The sequence below is a fragment of the Musa acuminata genome, chromosome BXJ3-5, assembly GCF_036884655.1.
Source record: "Musa acuminata AAA Group cultivar baxijiao chromosome BXJ3-5, Cavendish_Baxijiao_AAA, whole genome shotgun sequence".
NCBI lineage: Eukaryota > Viridiplantae > Streptophyta > Magnoliopsida > Zingiberales > Musaceae > Musa > Musa acuminata.
Genome location: NC_088353.1, coordinates 16140322 through 16162821, shown reverse-complemented (window position 1 = coordinate 16162821; position 22500 = coordinate 16140322). Strand labels below are relative to the sequence as shown.

Below are 22500 nucleotides of genomic sequence, written 5' to 3'. Positions count from 1 at the left end.
GCAGCTCCCAACCAAATGCCAATATGCATCTGTTTGAACCCACACACAAAAAAAAGAAGAAGAAAAACAAGGCCAAAACACGCCCTTTCTATTACCTCTGTGATTTATTATATGGTTTACAAACATATTCCTTAACTTCAGGAATTCCTTTTCTGCATAGTATTCTGTAAATTTTGACTTGGAAGTATAAAGTAAAATGTGTATAATATGATGCTCCATCGCCATGCATGAGCATGCCATCAGTGTAGTGTAGTTCCAACTGTTTCGTAACTTGTGGATTTATGAACCATCCTATTTGACTGTGCTTAAAGTGCGTGCACCTCTCTGTAATCGAATATTTCTCGGCAGTTCTTGTAAAGTTACAACGAGTCTTGCGGACCAGCTAACAGCAAAATGGTGCATTAAGTTTGAGAGTGCCCTATTTCTTCTTTTCTGTCAACTGGTTCATGACGTTTTGATATCGGTCTGCCCAGTCTCAGTTGAATGCTGACTTGGTTGATACTGGATGTAGCTGCCAGGATCTCCTTTTCTGCATGTGCTGCTATCTCCATAGCATCCCTTTCAGGAAAAATTATAGAAGACAGAATTATGAATGGAGTTTTATGACCAAAAAAGAATAACTCATTTTAGATGACACAATCTCATAAAACTTAATTTTTTTAAAACAAGAAAACTAATATCAAGTTTCAGGTTACCTACAAATGAGTGTCTTAAATGGATTACCGTATTAGAAACTCTGCAGGCATTGAGACTTGAGCCTGAACTAACAACTTCCCTTGCAAAGAGTGGAGTGTAATGCATTCAAGGGACATTTGCTGAAACGATTCCCGATATTATGCATTTGAAATTCTAGAATAAGAGTTGCAAAACACAAGCCAAATAGAAGAAACTCTACCAGTTGCAGGTGAAAAACAATTGTAATTCTGCCATGACAATTTTTTCAACATGACAATTAGTGATCAGCAATAAATAAATGCCTTCAATAAATTTACTGCCATTTTGTTTAGTATTTGCTTATAATTGAAAAGAAAATTCATAAATAATTTTAAATAAATGAATTCAAGCAATGAAACAATGACCCCTAATGATTTAAGTGAAGGAACAAGCTAACTAAATAAATGACCATACACAAGATATGCAAGAACAGGAACAGTGCCCATAGGAGTTACATTCAAAAGCCAGCAAATGATTTGAGGCAACCCCCTAAACAATGATGTACCTTAAGGCTGCCAAAAATTGTGACTTATAGCCCTGTGAAACTTCCACTAAGAATTTCATGGATTCTTGGGTAGTTGAATCCTCATAAATGCTCCAGCAACTAGGTTAAACCAATGATTAGGCTTCATCAACTTTAGCTTATGATAATTTCTGAATAATTAGATCTTTTAGAATGCATAGGATACTTTTTTTGGTATAGATAACTGTTATTGTTTATTATCATTAATTTATTTTTTTGGTTGACTGCTAAATTACATTTTGATGAATCCTGATCCAGTTATCCACTCAATCATTCATCAATTTTGATCTTGATCTTGATCCATATACTACAGATTTTGTCCTTTGATTTGTTCCTTTAAAATATTCTAAATATTTACTACCACATCTGCTGACCCCTGATGCCCCCTCTCCTCCTACCACCACCTACTCTGGTTGCTTTGCCCTTCTCCTGACTCCCACTGCTCCCTCCTCCCATCACCATCTTCTCCTCTAATTGCCACACCTCATCTACACCATGAACTCTTCTCCCTGCTCCCTCCTCTCTCCCCAACCACCTCTCACCACTAACAGCTCCACCTCTACCAGAATTTAAAAGGTCAATCTAAACAAGGCACTTTAACAAAACAAATATTAGTACAAGGATGACCAAAATTTAGAATAAAATTTGTTAGTATATGATCAAAAAACAAGATGATTGAGATGGGATCCATTGAAGAAAATTTACCAGAGACATTTTTATATCCCATGTGCAATATATATTTCATCTTGTTTCACTAAAATGGTTATAAACAGGCATAATCATGTGTTTGAGCATGAATTCAGATATAATTCAGAATATATAGGGAGAAACACTTTATATCTCAAAATGATCTTTTTGAGCAATAAATACCTCTGAGAATTGCATTGAAAGTACATCAGAAACAATGGCTTTAGCTTCTTGTTGTCTGGAAAGAGTGATGGGATTTTGACCTTCTAAGCCTTTCACAATCTTTCGTGGTTCCGAAATAGAGGAGTGTGAATATGATGGATCTGAAGTTCCAATTTTTAGATATCAATAAAGATTGACACATGATGCAAGAATAGACAAGTTGAAAAGTACCTGCCCAAACTAATAGATCAGTATGTGTTAAACTAGTAGATGTCAACATGAGAAATCACTCCAACAGCGACACCATAACCAAGAGTGGACTGTTTCTCATGGAGGTCATTCCATTGTTGCCACATGTTCTTCAATTAATAGGTACAACATGATAACAACAGGTAACTTTACACAACAAAAGTTCTTATATGCATCTCATCTGACAATAAGCCTTAACCCCGAAAACAAGTGAATAGATGTAAAACTAGTTAATTTTCTTCAGAATGCTCACTCATCATCTTGGTTTGTTAACAAACACTTCTATGAAAAACCATGCTTTAAAATCTGTCATACATTCATCACAATAAATCTGGAAAAAGGAGGTAGAGTTAATCACCAATATGAATGAAAACTTCAGCAACTTGATTATGCCACCTGTGTATCTGATGACGAACACTCTCACCAATATCATGAGCAAAACTCACACTCAAGAAAGGATCTACCTGTAAAACCTAATTCAAGATTACTATCTCTGGATAAGTAAAATAGTAGCTTCTGCCTAATTATCAAGTAAGAAAACCAAGAGTCCAGAAAGTGTTGTAAAAAGAAAGGAAGATCAGATCATAAACAGTTGGAGTGATTATAACAACAAAAAATTCATAAAATAAAAAATCAGTCATGACAGAGTATCATACACCATTATGGGTGTATCAAATATGGAAGCTTCCAAAATGAAAAAGATATATTTACTTTTTCTATCACTGATTTTAAACCTAAATCCAAAAATTTAAATCTTAGTTGAACCAGTATAGTACCAGTATATCAGGTGACATAACAACCTGTACTGACCGATATACCATAAGAAAAAACAAATATTGACCAGTAACAAGCTATAGAGCCTGATACCAATCCTTGGACCAATAAATAATGGTCTGCACATACCGACCAGACTGGTATTTATAACTGTACCTAAATTTTTGTGCTGCCCATTACCTTGTTGGTCATGCAATAAAAAATACAAACTTTAATTCATTTGCATCACGATCAAAAGTTAAGTTCTTCTAGAAAACATTAATGAGACTTTAGGCCCTTAATCAATAAAAAATGCCACTCCTGAATGAAAAATGAGTGCCCACATATTAAATAGGTTTGATGTTCCAAGTTCAACATCCTTCATAACTCCAGCCTCAATAAATATAGGTAAGTCCTTCAAAACGACTATGAATTGTCTTATGAACTGACATACCTCAATGTGTACATCAAGATATATGAATGACCCAGCCTTTCTTCCTCTCAAGCGGTGGCATCCCTATATCACCAGCATGATAAATTTCACATCAAGCAATATGCAGCAGCAACCTCTAGGAGCATTATTATCTTGTGACAAATACACAAGTGCAATTTATAGCTCCAAAGAAAAGTCAGTAAAGCATTAAAGCAAATATGAGTAGAATAGGGATGAGAAATCTTATATATGAGGCTTATCAATGAACAAACAGTTAAAAAAATGTGAAGTATGAAAACTGCAAAATTTTGTTAATATAATTCATCTCATATCAAAAGAAATATGAGCTATCATACCAAATTTTAATCCATTGATGAAATGTATGTGTTACATATATTTGGATATATTTACATATTACTCTATATGTCTATCTGAGCATCTATGTTGTCCACATAGAAGTGAGAATCTGAATCCTTCAACCTGAGACTAATAAGTTGGCATCTAAAAATAGCTGCCGAAATGCCAACAGACCAAGAAAAAGTTTAACAAAAAGAAAAGCAAAGAACAACTTCCAAATAAATATGCTTAACAATAGGAACAACCCAATCTGAGGTTTCTCTACAAATATGCACAAAAAGGGAGTGGGGGCAATTGAGAAACCAAATTTACTAATATGCTAATGCTTCTGAAATGTGAAAGAAAACTTACATTTTCACATCCACAAAGACCAAGAAACCTACACAAACTCAGATATGTTACTCCAGAATTTACCAATATTATGTATCTGCTCTCAAATTATGTTTAAATACTTCTTTGATGCATTATTTTAATATGTTCAACAACTGTAGATTGTTCTTTTGATGCAACATTCAACAAGATAATATTATTAATGCATTTGCTTGTTACTCTACATGGAGAAGTCATATGGAAGTTAAGATGGATGAAGAATTATCACTCAAATCCTATTGCATTCATGGTTGAATTGCTATCCACACATTTCAGTTTTCTTCTTATGTTAACTACAACAACAACAACAAAACGCTTTAATGTCCCAAGTATTTGGGGTTTGTTACATGGATCTTTTGTCGCAACTACTTTCTTGTTATGTTCACTCATCATCAATATTTATGGATAAGCTCAGTAAGAGAAATCATTTAGCTCCATATACTAGTCAAATTGCTTTCTAAAATTGCCCTTCTATTTAGTTACATGCTTGAATTTTTTTTCTTTTTGTGGCTGTAACACCAATGGTTTAAGTCTTTAAGAAATAAGATGATGCCTTTTCTACTCATTTTGTTTCAGGATGTGACATATTTTCCAATTGACAGGCAAATGGATCATATAAGGGGAGAAAGGGAAAATTATCACAGACAACAGGGAAGCAAATGCAAATTCAGATACCTAGGGAACCCAAGTTTTTGTTGTAAAATTTCATGATAAAGTTCAAACCCAAAATATGAAAATCAAAATCCTAGCAGACAGCTTCAAATATTCAGTAATATTGGGCATTATTACAGTAATTCAGAATTTTTTTTTAAGTAAGGGGAAGGAGAATAAGACTTGTAACTGCTATCTTATTCACTTCAAATTTTTTCACAGAAAATCAGTATACACAAGAATGCTAGATCCCAACTTATTCTAGTAATATGCTTCATGCATTAGATCTTTATCACAATGTTTATTTTAGATTGTAATTCAATTTATTGTTCAAACAACATTGTCATGATGTTGCTTTTGATTGGACATATTATTCAATATCACATGTAGTGCTATAATGACCTGAAAATTCAAAATATATACCTTTACACAAGTAGTTACTTTTTTTATGAATATGATTCACAAGATCAGAATACAGGACCACAATTGACTAGCGAGGATGTAACCAGGATTAGCATAATTGTTCAGATCGGATCAGTTCAGTTGAGAAGATAATTTTATGTTAGATAATACTATAAAATATATAAAACTAAAGATGATATATGCTGAAATTTTCTTATACCTTCATGTACCATATAACTCCCTAGAGATACATCTGAAATTGAAATATAAAAGAAAAAATTGAATAAAAGACAAAATAGAAGTAACAGAAATTAAAATAATTGGAAAATTTATTATACACTTAATTGAAAAATAAAAATTAATCATATAAGTTTTCAAGATAATGATGGGTATCATTATAGACTCAAAGCTTCTCTAATCATCATTCCAGTAGATGTTAGGCAATACAAAGAGATTAAAAAAAGATATTTGAAAAAGGTGCCAGCTAACTTTATGATACTTATGAATCCCATGTCATTTACCTTCTCTTTATGGTATATATTTTTCTTGAAGAGGTTAAGAGTGGATGATCAACATTACAACAATAATGGCAGATGTGAGTAAGATAGTTGCAGCAGAATTTCCTTTTGTTTCACAATCATAATTTTAGGTTGTTTTTTTGTCCTTTTTTTAACCAAGCCATCACTTTTCATTTCCTTCCCTTGCACTTCTCTCTTATTCTTTTTCTTCTTTAATAGAGACTTAACAAATTATATAAATTTGGCCAAAATTAGCTAACTTAAATTGAGATTAATTACTTCTAAAATCTAATTAATTTTGACTAATTTTTCATTGTAAGATTGATAAATCAGCTAAGTTTTCTATTGGTATTAGATGCGACCAATACAGGAAAGGAATATCATATCAGCTGATTCAACAAACTATGCTTATGAAAAAGGATTGAAAATAAGTACAAACAAAAATAGTTTATCATAACACATCTTGGAGAATCTTTCAAAATACTAACCATTAAAGAGTCCAGAAAATAGATGGCATGCTAATAATTGGCATTAAGAGAAGAAAATAAACACTAAGTTCTGGCATTAAGACAATGTTGTTGCTAATAACATTATTGATATTGACATGACTATAGCACAGCACCACATTTGAAGATGCAAAAAAAAAGTCTGGTCCTTGCACTTATCAAGTTTGAAAGTTTGGAGAAAAACCTGAAGTCTACCTTGACTCCTTCAACTTGATTTATTGTCTGCTTGATGGGCACTAACAGAGATTGATCAACAGCAGCATCAACAAGTTCCATGACACTAAACCAAAAAAAGAAAAAAAATTATCGTCAGTGTAGTCAACTGCATAGTGGTAATAACTGAAAAGAAGCAGCAAATTCTTTTATTTCTACTGCAAAATGTTTCCCAGTCATGATTAAACCAATTTTATGCTCATATGCATGGTCTGCCATACCGAAGCGTACCGCCCGTACCGGGCGGTATGTACCGGTCCGATGGGTTTTCGGTACACGGACCGCCCGTTACCGGGCGGTACGCCCCAAAAACCCCCGAATCGGGCGATACGGGGAAAAATCGGGCGGTAACGGTCGAAATTTCGACCGTTACCGTTCGGCACCACTCGGTACCACTCGGTAACGGTCGAAATCGACCGTTAATGCACTGTAGCAGTGCTACAGTGTTCCACGGTCAAGTTTATGCGCGGAAGGGGAAGGGGAAGGCAGTGGATGAATATGAACAAATACGACAGAGCATACATGATATAGATACAGAAAGAGGCTCATCATATTATGGAGAATCATACGGGCAACAACAATATGGTGATAGTTGGTCATCCTTCTCTGAGCAACAACATTATGCAGAACATCACCAATATATGCCTCAAGAGCTGCCTCGGACAAATATGATTCATGACGATCAGTCTACGATCAGCACCACATTGATGCATCAATGGCACACAGTGTATCAATACACTATGTCATGGGATCAATTTCATGATTGGCTCCAACAAACGTATCATATTGATATGTATCGAATCGAGGACCTCGATCCACCACCCGTGGAAGCCCGTCGTTCGTTTTGGTGGTAGAACAACAATCAGGTATATCTAGATATGTGATAATTTATTTCATTTGAATTTTAGAGTTTATATTGTAACAAAATAGTCTAACAATTCAACTGATTTTTCTGTAGATATTTCAATCTATAACGGGCTGAAATACGAACCTCGAACAAGACTACCTCAAAGCCTGAAAAAGATATGTGATACTATTTTTACCTAATTTACATTGATTTTGCTAAACTTATACTATTATTATATTTATTTGTAACTTGAAAACCCTATCCTAACTTTTTTTTTCTAATTTTCAGGTATTTTGGAGGGATAAATTGGTAAAATCGGGTGTACCGCTCGGTACACCTCGGTATACCGGTCGGTACACCTCGGTATACCGGTCGGTACACCCGTACCGTACCGAGCCCGGGTCGAAACTCCGGTACAGTACGGTATGACGGACCTTGCTCATATGTGCAAGTTATTGGATATAAAGGCTTAAAGTTCCATGAAATAAAGCATCAGATCTTGGCAAAAATATCTTATGGGTCATATCTCATATCTATGGTCCCATTCTTGAACGTCAGAATGAATCACTTCAAGACATTTCTTTAAATCAAAAGGTCCACAAAAGGCTTAATTTTATACTAAGATCAAGTGAACAATCTGTATTTGGAGAGTTATTGAATTTCTGATGCAGAATCAGCAAAGACATTTATTTGGAAGGGAAACTTCACAATTCATATTATGCTTGGTTTCATCAAAAAAGCGACCAACTTATTATTTTTTGGAAATTCCTTGATTTATGATTATATCTAACAAATTCATTTTCTCAGCAGAATGATGCAAACCAAAGTCTCTTAATTATGATAAGATAAAAACATGCTACTGACAAAGATTCTCAGTTTCTTGTATAACATGTGTTCTTATTTTCATCATAATAAGTATATACTATGTTAAAAAGTGCAAGCCAGCATGGAACTGCAAAATGCAATGTAATTGCTTATAAAGGTCATATGATAGTGCAACCTTTACCATATGATATTGGCCCTTGCTTCTGTTTTAAAACACTATGATGTAGTAGTGTAATCCAGACACTGAAATGTATATTTAGGTTAGAACCTCAAACCTGAATATATACTAAATTCAATCACCAATTAGAGAATATTGAACATTGAACTGAATCACTGATAACAGCATCATAAACATCTTGCTTCAGATGTCACTGATTCTAATTAGTGTCACTACTCCAGAAGAGAGGCATATACATTTATTGAGCTTAACACGAGTCATATCATCACCAATTCCATGGAATGTTACTGGAAGTCTGGAACCTTCATGTTTGTGATACTAGACTTCAGATAACAACATGAAGCTGTTGTCCCGACCATTTGGAATCAGAAATCATCTATATGGTTACTGTTATGCCATTGAGCCATAATTTGAATGACACCATACATTAATTCAAGGGCCAAAATAACTAAATATATGAACATTTAGCCCATGAAGTACTTCAAATTACTATTACTAACTATACTGTTTGAGGAGACAATTTATCAATTCACATGACAGAAAAATCAAACTTGACCACCACACAGTTCACTAGTCCACAAAATACTATGTAATTAATATGTGGACAAAATGCTTGAGTTAAATATTTGAGGAAAAAAAGTACATATAAAATGATAAAATGGGAAAAAGACAGTTACCTCTGGTAACCTGTCTCATATCCAGCTTTCAAAATCATGCCAGATACAAGAAGCCCAGCAAGTGGATCTAAGAAAGGTAATCCCATCACTGTACCACCTGCAAGGAGGACCAATCCAAATGCCTTAAAAGTATCAAAAAGAAAATGTCCAAATTTGCTATCATATTTAAAGGGGCTGCAAATGGCACACTTTTTCATGAGCTAATGAACAAACTCATACTTGTTCTTTTACCTTGGGCTCAACTCTCAAGTCTCAAGAACAAAACCCAGACCCAATCTTTTTCACAAGTTCGAACTAAACATGCTCTAATTCTTGTTTCTAGGTCCAAGAATCAAATCTTACACTCTTTTCATAACTTGTCTGTTTTGCACACTGAGAAGCAACATTAGAAGATCCCAGAAAAGGTACCATAGCTACAAACTGGAGCTCACAAGAACATTTGAGTATATAAATCAACCTAGACCCATAAACTCACTATGAATGAACCTAACTTGACAGGGTATCTTATTCTTTTCATTCGAGAGGATATGCAAGTGCTAGTCAAGTATTGGCAGTTGACACTCACTCTTTTTTAATTTTCTCTTCTCATAGAATATACGCAGGCTATACTCAAATGACATAATTAATATTCTTGGAGGTGATCTATATTCTATAATAATAAGATATTCAAATTGAATTTCAAATTCTTATTTTGCCCTTCAACATATACTGACATCTGGTGAAAAACATCTTTAGAAATCTTAACCAAATCCAAGAAAATTTGATTGGCTGCAGGATTCTGTCGGGCTTCTTGGCAGCGGGGCACTGGCAGGGCTGATGGTGCCACAGACTGCAGCCAATTTTGTGTGTTATTGTCACACGGTGGGTCAGCTCAGACAAATGGTTCTACCGTTATCAGTGCCTATAGTGATGGTACCACTTTAGCCATTAGCACTACCACTTCTCTAAATCTTTATCCAATTAGCCCAACCCAAGATTTTGATGAAATTGTTCTTTTAGCGGTTGTACAGCTGGCTAGAGGTGATCCTGCTGCCGAATATTCCAGGAGTCCATTTTGAATTGGCAAAATTTTTTATATGAGCCAAACAATTATGCTTCATGTACATGTTTGCTGAATACTTTATATGGGTCCCATTATCCAACTTCAGCAAATAACCTTGATAAATTTGAGTTGGCTTTAGCACCTTTAAATTGATTCAAATATGTTATAACCAAACAAAGTTGTTTCAGTTCTGAAAGGTTGTAGTTCACATCTTATTCTTTGAATGTGGATTTCCACTTTATGCAATCATGAGTTGTGTCTTGATCAATTTAAGATGTCGATAACTTATATAATGAAACTTTCAGCTTTTTAAGTTCTTGTAGGATGTGAACGATTTGCAAATGGACCGCACATGTTGAGGAAGGGTACCTCAAGACAACAGCTCAATAAAGCTCAACGGATCGAGTGAGCGACGAGTCGTTGCATGATTTTGCACGAGGTAATGTGTTGGTGGATGCATTGCGAAATCAAGTGGGGGGACAACCTAAGGAAACACCAAACAAAAACACACTTGGAGTCGATGTGGAGATCAAACTTAACAGAAAGCTGGCCCGTGGAATGGTGAGCACGAGGGCCATCATTAACTCAATGCAAACCGAGGAGCGAAGCAACTTGGATAGAACTTGATGAAGTGCCCAAGCCACATGAAGAGAGTTGACATAGAAGATTGAAATGGAGTGAAGGCATAAAGCTTCCTTGGATAGAGGCCAAGGACATGAACTCTTGCAGAGGCAAGAGCGAATTCATGTCGTTCCATGGATCCCTCGTTCTGATGGAGCGAACTCATCTTGTATAGTGCCAAAGTCGAAGGGAGCTTCGAGGCACATGCATCTTATCTCGGCGAAGCATTTGACGGAGGAACTAAGGTGACTCAACTTGTGGAGATGAAGTTGGGGTCAAAAGACCTTGGCATAAAGCCAAAGGGAGTAGATACGAGTACTCAGTGATTTAAAAAGCGCTAGGTGCCAAAAGGCGCTAAGGTCCAAAAACGCCCGAGGCACTAGACACTCGCTTGAGCAAATTGAGGTGCTAAAATATAAAAATATATAATATAATGAATAAATATAATTATTTAAAATTTTAAATAAAAATATACTATTAAATTAAGAAAATCTAAGGTACAAAATCACAATGTCACATTAACAAAAAAGTCTCAAAATTCAAAAAAATAAAATTTTACATCAAAGTCATTCATCATAATAAATATTATCATCATTTTCACACAAATCATCTTAATTGAATTCGTCCTCTTTCCCTTGTCTAGGTGACTCAACTTGTGGAGGTGAAGTTGGGGTCAAAAAACCTTGGCATAAAGCCAAAGGACGTAGATACAAGTACTCAGTGATTTAAAAAGCGCTAGGTGCCAAAAGGCGCTAAGATCCAAAAACGCCCGAGGCACTAGACACTCGCTCGAGCAAAGTGAGGCGCTAAAATATAAAAATATATAATATAATTAATAAATATAATTATTTAAAATTTTAAATTAAAATATGCTATTAAATTAAGAAAATCTAAGGTACAAAATCATAATGTCACATTAACAAAAAGTCTCAAAATTCAAAAAAATAAAATTTTATATCAAAGTCATTCATCATAATCAATATTATCGTCATTTTCATACAAATCATCTTAATTGAATTCATCCTCTTCTCCTTGTCCTTCATCTTCATCAAAATATGTTTCATTTTCTATATCTTCAATAATAGTAGGAGCCGAACTTGATGCTTTTGCACTCAATTTTCTCTTTGTCATCTGTCTTGTATATGTTTGTAATTCTCCAGCACCTGAAGCTCTTGCCACATCTCCCTATGTCAATCTATCATCTTCAAATACAAGCTCGTCTTCGGCATCTTCAAGTTGGCACCCGTTTCTACCACCAACCACTCATTTGAATCATCAATATCTTGCAATGAGATTGAATCAATTCTATTTTGCAAATCATAACGAGCCTTCAAAACTTGATTATACTTTATGTAAACAAGATCATGTAATCGTTGATGTTCCAACCGATTTCTTCTCTTTAAGTGAATCTATCATGTCATATAATTTAAAATAATATATTAATACATATATCTAAATTAATTAATTAATTAAAATAAAAATATTTAGTGATCCTTACATGCTCAAAGACACTCTAGTTTCGCTCATAACCCGAAGTACTACATGTCAAACTAAGTACTTTGATAGCAAATTGCTGTAAGTTCGGGGTGGAATTTCCAAATAGACTCCACCACTCAGCTGCAAAATTTATGTTATTATTAGCAATAACATAGTAACATACCATAGACATTAATTATATCAAATTATTAATACCTAGAGACGTAGTTGTCCTAGATCGAACGACCATTGGAATTCCAAAAAGACCTTCGGCATTTTTATATAAAGATAATTCACGAATAATTTTATCTTGCACCTCAAAGCTTGGAACTAATCTTGCAATGCACTGATATCACCCATCCAAAACTTCTACATTAAACCCAACAGATTTAATCTTATAAAAGAATTCAGGATTCAAATAATATCTTGCTGCAGGTAAGGGATGATGAAGTCGACAATTCCATCTTTCGTCAATGATTGTAAAATTTTCTCATATTTTTCTTCATTTTTATTAAAAGATATTTTAATCGTCTGCTTTGCTCTATCCATAACCTCATAAATATATCCCAATGCAGGTTTATTTTCATTATCCACCAACCGAAGGACTTGAACCAGAGGGCCCATTACTTTTAATATATAAACTACATGATTCTAAAAGGATGACATTAAGATGATATCAGTAGCCCTTTTGCCTTTTGTTTCTTTTGCTTATTTGCTTGTCACCTATTTCTCAGATGTAAACATATTTCGCATATTATGTTTTTGACGATGCACGCTCTGTAATGTCAAGAATGGAGTAGCAAATTGGGTAACACCATATCTCACTAATTCTTTGTTCTCTGTGAATTCTCTTATCATATTCAGATCCCCAATATGATTATAAAGAAATCCAACAACAAAAATTACCCTTTCTAAGATTTTCTTGATGTCTAAGATCTTTCCAATATCCTCCAATATTAAATCAATACAATGTACTGCACATAGAGTCTAATATAAGTGTTTGTCTTTTTGTTTCTAGCAATTTACCTGAGACAAAAGATAACAAAAATGATAAGACTTAAGAGTTTAACATGTTTAATTGAAGATAAAATAGTTAAAAAATTTAAAAATTCAAAAGATGAATATTACCAACTAAAACATAGTTGCTTCCATTGTCGGTTATGATTTGAACGACATTTTGTTCTCCAATTTCTTCCACGAACTTTTCAAGTAAATCATATATCTTGTCTCCAGATTTTACAAAAAAATGAAGCATCTATTGACTTCACAAACATAGTCCCTAAAGAATAGTTAACCATAAAATTAATTATACTCTTGCGCCTCCTGTCAGTCCAAACATCTGACATAATAGAGCAACTATGTGTTTCCCATGATTTTTTATGACCCTTTAGTAGTTATTTGTATAATTCAACTCTTTTTGCAACAATGGAACTCGCATCTCATAATAACTTGGAGGTTTTAATCCCGCACCATATCTTCCAATAGCTTCAATCTTTTCCTTAAAATTGTCTAACCGAGTTGTACTAAGGGGAAGACCAGCCTGATAGAAGAAGCGAGCAATGTGCTGAATTGTTCTTCCTCTTAATTCTTTATCACAAGCATCACTGATATTTGTTTGTCTAAATTTTGAGCCTCCTGTTTGCCCTTGTTGCTTTTGTGATCCTTAACTTCTTTTCCTTTTTTGTCGTATATTTTTTTCCCACTTGGGTTAATGCTCATAGAATAATCTTCTTCTTCATCCCTAAGATGTTCAACATTGTATTATGGTAAATTCCTGTAAGATTAATTCTTTTGCGTCTTCTTTTCATTCATATAACTCAGCAACTCTTCTTTTATCTCAGGTAGACACTTTTTGCAAGCTGCTGCGTTCTTGAAATTTCCTACTAGATGTTGTTTTGCACGAAAAATACCACCTCTAGTAGTCTTATCGCAAAACATGCAAGTCACTGCATTATGATCTTTCGGATCCTTTAGATAATTATACTTCCATGCAGGATCTTTTTTTGATGCCGTTGGAGAATCTATTGAATTGCTCTATACACTTGCCATTTATCCTTAAACCTAACAATAATTTCAAATAAATAAAAATTAATAGTATTAAAATCAAAATATTATAATATTAATCTAATAAATACAAATACTGTTACTAGTATATAGTTAACAATATACTATCAAAAAAGAAGAGAAGAGTGTAAGGGAAGACCGAGGGTGTTGATTGAGAAAAGCGGGAGCGATAACGGTAACGGTAGCGACAGCGGCAGTAGTAGTAGTGGGAGCGAGAGCTGGAGCAGCGACAGTGGCAGCGGTAGCAGCGATAGCGGGAGCAGCAAGCGACGATAGTCGCAGCAGCAGGAGCGGGAGCGACGAGTAGAGACAGTGGCAACGGTAGCAGTGGGAGCGGCGAGCAGTGATAGTGGTAGTGGCGAGCAGCGGGAGCAGGAGAGGCGAGCGACGATAGCGACAGCGAGCAATGGGAGCGGCAGCGTGAACGACGAGCAAGGTTAGGGTTGGGGAAGTCGCACTGATATTGGTGCTTTAGTTGGTTCGATTGAACCAACTAAAGCATCGGAGACCGAACCAGACCTAAAACGATGGTTCGGTCGCTTGGTTTAACCCAGACGCTTACCCGAAGTGCCTGGCGCCTGGGCTCGGGCGAGTGCTCAGGTGACGTGTCTATGAAGCGCGCTGCCTGGAAATGAAGCGAGGCGCTCAAGCCTCGCCTCGCCTCGCTTCGCTTCGCCCGAGCGCCTATTGAAATCACTGCGTATAATGTATGTTATTATGTTGTTAACTTATGGTACTATATTTATTGATAAAGTTATAACTAAGACTAATGTATTCTAGAGATAAACCTTAAAAGTTAAAGGTATTATATTAAGCAGGAATAAGACTGACCATAAGAAATGTAATTTTATAAGACTAAAAGATGTGATATTTGATGTTTTGACAAAGGATCAATACCGAACCATATAGCTCAGTACTTCTCCATATTTATTTTCTTATTGTATTTCAATGTAGAAAACCATCCAGGTCGATATACTTTCCCAAAATGCACATACTGCATGAAAGACCATTGGTGCAGTTAAGATGGATTTAAGATGGATAGATTAAACATTCTTGTATAGAAGTTTTGTGTATTAAATTATTAATTAATAGAAAGGAGAAATCGATGATATTCATAGTTTAAAAATTGGACAGTTAAAGTAGAGAGGGATATCGAAGGCTTTGGGTGATCATTTGATGCCTCTTAGATTAACAAAAATGTTTACTGGACAATTGTTAGGCATTACATACTTTATGGATTGGACTGTAGAACAATTAAAAAACATGTATAAAAAGTTAATGTAGCTGAGATAAGAACATTGAGATGTACGTGCAGAGTTACTCGAAATGAAAAGAAATAGGAAGTGTTTATCCATAAACAATTAGATGTAACATGACAGAAAATAAAATGAGAAAAAATCATCCAAGATAGTGTTCCATAAGACCTCTAAATGCGACAGTTAGAGTAGTTTAATTACGACTAGTGGGGATATGATAGAGGAAAATCTAATAAAACTGTATTGTTTTCTAAGAAAAAAGACTTGAATGCCCTTAATTTAATTAGAGATGTTGGGTTAGGTAGAGCTAAATAGCAGGAAAAGATCCATGGAGTCATTCCTAAATAATTGAGACATTACAATTTTCCTTTTTTATTTATTGTATAATTTCAAATATGTTTGAAAATATATAAAAAAACCCAAATTGAGATCAAATAGCAATTAAAAAGGGGAAAGAACTAGTCCAACACTTATACCAGTCCAGTTGGTTCCAATCCATAATAACACAAGAAACATGTTGTACCTGTACATACTGGTCAGATATCTAACAGATATAAAATCTTGCATGGATTGTCTAAGTAAATCTGACGAATCAATTATGGGTTTTATTATTATTTTCAATAAAAAAGTAAAGTAACAATCTCATTGCTTTGTTTGGAAAATCAAAGAACAAATGAAAACCTTGAATCTGTAAGTGCCCATATTAGCAAGTCCATGAATAAATTAAAACCTTGAAGCCTCCATATCAGGACATGTTGAGCATAATTGTTAACCCAGAAGATTGATTTCTTTAATTATATTGTAAGAAATGAGTAAATCATGATAAGAAAACAACAGTGCTCCACGAAGTGATTCAGATTGTCAAGGGTACAGTTACCTATAAAGAAGAGTTAATGGAAGAGAGAACCAAACATTTTAAGTGGCTGTGTTAGTAGTACAACTAAAATTTCCATTCAATGGCAGGAACAATGTCCTTTATAAAGACTGCTATGACTTGGTGAAAATAATCACAAAAACTGATAACATGGTTGGTGACAGGTGCTGAACTAACCAAACTAAAATTGCTAAAAATTTCAATAAGTATTGCATTGTCTATCAGTAAATTATAGGAAGTGCAAGTGCTTAAAGCGCTGCTTTGAATTGGCCACAATGAAAAGATAGAATCTGTACGACAGTCTTCACTCTTAGTAATATACGGTGACCATGACTAGAGGTTGGAAGAATTCTTTGGTCGAAAGCGGGTGTGAAAGAAAGATGTTGAAGAGGCATAGGACGGGGAGCAGTCCCAAGACCCACTAATAGATCACGTACACTAGAGTTCCCATATGTCTCTGCTCTGAATTTTATGAATGAACAAAGAACTCTTTCTTTGGGTTTGTAATTGGGCTGGAGTAGATGGAGCCAGGAAAGCCCACTAACCGAAAAACAGAAGCCTACTACAAGATATCCCTTCACAGCTTCGCCTTTGATGATTGACTCTTTTGTTTGGTGCTTCTTTTCCTAATGGACATCGTATGAAAGCCTATTTGTTTGTGAGCCATTGGAACCTGATCACCTAGTTTTCATGGAATGTTTCACCATCTAAAGGCTAGTTCTGCAAATATCAAACAGTTATTGGTTTATTTAGAATGGAAATTTTCCAGCATATTTTCCACCAGAGTCAAAGTCAACAAACTATATATCCTAGCATCATGACTAAAATATCAAAGGTTCACTAAACCAACAAATAATTGGATTGCAAGAGTAAAAGCAATGTATATAAATTCCATCTAGAATAGAAGGTATTAGACAATAGTGCTCAAGACAAAACATAAAACATATAAACACCATCCACAGTAAAGTACTCTCTCTCTTTCAGTGGACATCGTAGCTTTTTTTTTACTACGGGTATAATGAAAGACTTGTTTAAAATCTGAATGGCAAGGTCCAGCAACCTCCAATTCCATCCTTCCTCCACTAACGTGTTAGGATCTCTTTATTTTCTAAGCTTTTGAATAAAGTTTATTGAGTCTGTTTAGTTCAGTTAGAGTCAGATAAATGTTTATTTAATATTTATTTATTATTAAGAGTCTAAGTCCTGGTGGACTCTAGGTGAAACTCTATAAATAGTAATGTAACCCTTTCTTTTCGAAAATCATTCAATCAGACAATGAGATATTATTCCAGGCTGTGGACAAATCCTAGGAGGTCGATCCCCTCGAAGTGATCGAGGCTGATCCCCTCGAAGTGATCAAGGAGGCCAATCCCCTCAAAGTGATCAAGGAGGCCGATTCCCTCAAAGTGATCAAAGGAGGCCGATCCCCTCGAAGTGATCATCCCCTTTTCTCTTCTTTCTTTTACGATAAGACCTTAGGGTCTTATCATTTGGTATCAGAGCAGCGATCCTCGGCGTTCTCGCTGCAGTTATCATTCAAAAAGAGAGAGAGAGAGAGAGAGAGAGAGAGAGAGAGAGAAGAAGAAGAAGAAGAAGAAGAAGAAGAAGAAGAAGTCGTTTCCGCGGTCTCGGCGGCGCCGCCCCGTCCCTTCCATCTCCCAATCCAATCTAAATTCCCGTCTCCTCTTTCTCCCTCAGATCGTTGGTGACGCTGCTCCCAACCGTGCCACCACCGTTGTTTCCTTCTCCACCGCCGCCCGCCTCCCCTTGGGTCACAGCCGCAGCCGCTTGACCTCCCCTTCTCGCGACGACCAAAACAACGACACCCTCTGTTGCTGCAGCCCCGCCGCCTGTCGCCTCCCAACTGAGCAACCACCATTACCAGGAGACGACACCCCATCCCGCCGCAGCCTCGCTCCCCGGCCAGAGGCGACCGTTGCCCGTCTTCTCCCACCCGAGCCACCACCGTTGCCAGCCTTCTCCTCAACCGCTCGCGATCCTTCGACATCGCCAATGGCTCCTACTGTGGTACGATAGAAACATAGCACCCATGTTTCCCCTCTCCACCACCGTAACTCCCCGGCCAGCGATGACCGCCGCCCACCTTCCAGCCGTGACCCTCGCTGCCTCCTTCTCCATCGCCAGCCACCCGCCCCCCTTGGGTCGCAGCCGTAGCTGCCCGACCTCCCCTCCTCGCAGCGACCAAAACAAGGCAACCTTGCATCTTCTGCTGCAGCCACCGATCACCGCAGTTCCCGACCAGCAACCATCGCCGCCACTGCTCCCGGCCAGCGCCTCCCAGCCATGACCCTCGTTGCCTCCTTCTCCACCGTCGCCCGCTTCCCCTTAGGTCACAACTGTAGCCGCTCAACCTCCCCTCCTCGCGGCGACCAAAATAGAGAAACCTTGCATCTTCTACCACAACCACCGATCACCGCAGTTCCCGGCCAACAACCACCGCCACTGCTGCTCCCGGCCAACGACCAAACCCTCGTTCCGTCACAGCCGCCCTCTAGCAGTGCACGCAGCAAGTTCTTGCAATGCCCTGCCTCAACCCCAACAACGCACGCACCGATTCCTCTTCTCAACCCCGGCCACTTCAACGTTGCCTCTCCGTTGCTCTGCATCCTCTGCCGTAGCCGCCGGTTGCCATCACCGCAGCCTTAACTCCGGCTGCTCGGCGATCGCTCCCTTGGGTCGTAGCTGTAGTCGCTAGACCATCCCTCCTTGTGGCAATCAAAACAAGGCAACCACGACCGCCGTAGCCACCGCCGTTTCCTCAACCGTACGCGATCCCTCGGTGTCACCAGCGCCTCCTTCCGCAGTGCGACAGAGACAAAGCAACACTGCCTTCCATCCGCGCCGTCGCAGCCACCGCAACGGCGAGCCCTCCACGCAGCCACCGTAACAAGCATCGCTGCCTCCCACGCAACGACCAGAGCTACATCCCCGCATCCTCGCAGCAACCCTTCATTCCCACAGTGTTGCCATCGACTACGTCACAACAGTAGCACCGAATAGGGCAGTGATTAATGCCCGAGTCCCGACACCAGAAATATGAGTTGAGATTACAGATTTGCAGTGTTACGCAATGACCACCGATAACACAGTGAAAGCACAAATGGAAGCATTGAGAATCAGAATTGAGAATCGACTGCAAGAAACACTTAATGATTTCAAAAAGAGTCTACTGGAGAGCCTCAACAAATTTCAACAAGATGGGGGCTCAAGTTCTATGTTGCACAGATCTGGAAATACAGGCGTCAAAATTTGTCAGACATGTACAGTGTTATAATATCAAAACATATTTGAACGATTATCAAATCAAGCCAGAGATTAGTTTGAACAACTGGTGAGTACATTTATTGAAGGGCTTAATCCAGATATCCGGTGTGAAGTTAAAGCTCATCAACCCCGCACTATGATCGTTGCGATATCATTTGCATATTTACATGAGGAAAAAATCAACAGGGAAAATCATGAAAATAGAAGTGACAACAACCAAATGATTAGCAAGCCACCTGCCCCATCTATTCCCAACCAAAACCCTGACACTCGAAGACTAACCCAAGAAGAACTCAAGGAAAGATCAGCAAAGGGTTTGTACTATGATAAAAAGTGGAGTATGGAGCACCGATGTAAACAAGGGCAACTTCTGATGATTGAGCCAATTAGAGAGGAACCAGAAGCTAAGAATGTGGACTCCAATCATGAAGGTATAGAAGATGTTGGACCTACCATATATACAATGTATGCATTAACCGACTAATTTAACCTGCAAACTATGAAAGTTGGTGAAACTCTAGAACATCAGCATATTATAGTTTTGATTGATACCAATAGCACTAACAATTTTATGGACAGTGCGACTGTTGACCGATTAGACCACTACATTAAAGGTTGTGACAGATTCAAAGTAAAAATCGTTGATGGATGGATTTTAACTTATGATAGCAAATGTTCAAAGATAAAATTGATTATATAGGGCTAGAAGTTTCTTACAATGATTATTACACTGAAAGACAAACTTATTTATTACACTATTAAAAAGTGGAGACCATACTTACTTGATCAACGGGTTGTGATGCGTTGCAGATAGCCTATGACTGAAGTGCTGAAAGAGAAGCTCCCCGAGTTTGATGCTGCTTAGCATTGAGGACAAGGCTGATTTGAAGAGGGAGGAATTGTTAGGATCCCTTTGTTCTAAGCTTTTGAATAAAGTTTATTGAGTATGTTTAATTCAGTTAGAGTTGGATAAAGATTTATTTAATATTTATTTACTATTAAGAGTCCAAGTCTTGGTGGACTCAAGGTGGAACTCTATAAATAGTGATGTAATACTTTCTTTTCGGAAATCAATCAATCAGACAATGAAATATTATTCCAAGCTATGGACAAACCCTAGGAGGCCGATCCCCTCGAAGTGATCAAGGAGGCTGATCCCCTCGAAGTAATCATTCCCTTTTCTCTTCTTTCTTTTACAATAAGACCTTAGGGTCTTATCACAACGACTATTACCTTGACCACCACCATCATGGCAAGTTCCCCCTCCCTACTTTATCCCACCTATATTGCTCCAAAATCAATTAAGGTAGTAGAGAACTAGAACCACTGGCACCATAGTTTCCTATTAAAACAATCATTACTTTCCCTCACACAATAGTGACTGCCATCATCACAACACGAATAAACTAATATACCAACTTTAAAGATATCACTACAAAATTAAAAAAGCATTCTTTCTCCCTCTTTATCTTTGAAAGCAAGGCAACATAAAGGGGCACTAGGATATAACAACGAGAAAACATAGTTCCCAAGTAATTTGTGGTTGGCTACATGGAACCCTTCCTATAATTGAACGATGTTGATGAAATTATTGTTAGGCCTACTATTTTGACAATTTACAAAAAATTCCTGGCGATCGTTGGCCAAACCAATATATGTCTTGTACGGACTGGCATACTGAAACATAGTATGCTAGTTATATACTATGGTACCAAAAGAAGGTGAGGAAAAGAAGAGAGGAGCGGACTACCACAAGTATGCCGCCACAAATAGCTGCAGCACTCTCATAATGCCCACGATTTGGCTATGCAAGCAGTCTATTATTTTGTCTATTTATTCTTGTGTACTGCTGTAAGTAATGTGGTATGTGGTTAGCTACGCAACCTCTTTTGGTTTGTAATTTTACGATCTACATTAGTATAAATACCTTTTTAATTGTTTCATAGATCTCTAGATGTACAAAAACAAAACTGGGCAAAAATAGCCCCGCAATGAAAATTCTAGAGAGGAGCTCCAGTATAAAATGTCACATTTCAACATCCTAGAACTCCCAAAGTATGGGGTGCTGGTATTCTAGGATGGTTGATGCCTCGACAGTGTTTAGTGGATCCACTTGTTGGAAGGCATCAAGTGGATTAGAAAAATGTCTATATCTCCCATTCTACTTTCCTAAGATCCTTAATTTTCTATTGCTAATGAAGTGTTTTATTCGCTTTTTTATAATCATGAGTTATGCTTTGGCAGAGCGAATGACAACAATTTTCCCCCACGTTCACTTGTCACTAACCAATTTTCTTTTGGTGCAAATCCTAAGAAACTAACTCTTTGCAAGCAAACATCACAAGGGTGTGATACGACTTAGGCAAAACTAACTGCATCAATAACAAATGGTATCAGAGCAAGAACCATAAAATGACAAACACTTGAAAAACTACATGGGCGGCAGCGAGAGCGGCGAGCGGTGACAATGGCAGCAGCAGCAGCGGGAGCGGTGACAGCAGGAGAGGTAGCGTGAACGACGAGCAGGGTTAGGGTTGGGGAAGTCGCGCTGATATCGGTGCTTTAGTTGGTTCGATTGAACCAACTAAAGCACCGGAGACCGAACCAAACCTAAAACGCTGGTTCGATCGCATGGTTTAACCCAGGCACTCGCCCGAAGCGGTTGGGCTCGAGCAAGTGCCCAAGCGACGCCTCTTTGAAGCGAGGCGCTCGGGCCTCGCCTCGCCTCGCCCGAGCGCCCGAGCGCCTATTGAAATCACTATGAGTACTCTTGAATAATATACTGTAGTGTTGCCATTCGAGTTGCCACAAAGTTGTG

At 37.4% G+C, this 22500-nt stretch overlaps 1 protein-coding gene across 3 annotated transcripts in view; it reads right to left on the bottom strand.

The window, feature by feature from the left end:
- Positions 1 to 55: 55 nt before the first annotated feature.
- The window catches only part of LOC135639135 (metal tolerance protein 2-like), an 80090-nt gene continuing 57645 nt past the window's right edge, over positions 56 to 22500 (bottom strand). The window contains exons 6-12 of one of the 3 annotated variants that reach the window (XM_065152914.1): positions 9065 to 9161; positions 6520 to 6604; positions 3543 to 3605; positions 2694 to 2808; positions 2108 to 2247; positions 724 to 815; positions 56 to 558 (exon numbers count right to left, since the gene is read on the bottom strand). In XM_065152914.1, the coding sequence (XP_065008986.1) occupies positions 402 to 558; positions 724 to 815; positions 2108 to 2247; positions 2694 to 2808; positions 3543 to 3605; positions 6520 to 6604; positions 9065 to 9161 (749 nt within the window). In that variant the 3' untranslated portion in view covers positions 56 to 401. The remainder of the gene's footprint in view (positions 559 to 723; positions 816 to 2107; positions 2248 to 2693; positions 2809 to 3542; positions 3606 to 6519; positions 6605 to 9064; positions 9162 to 22500) is intronic. The other 2 variants (XM_065152915.1, XM_065152916.1) reach the window with 2 other exon arrangements.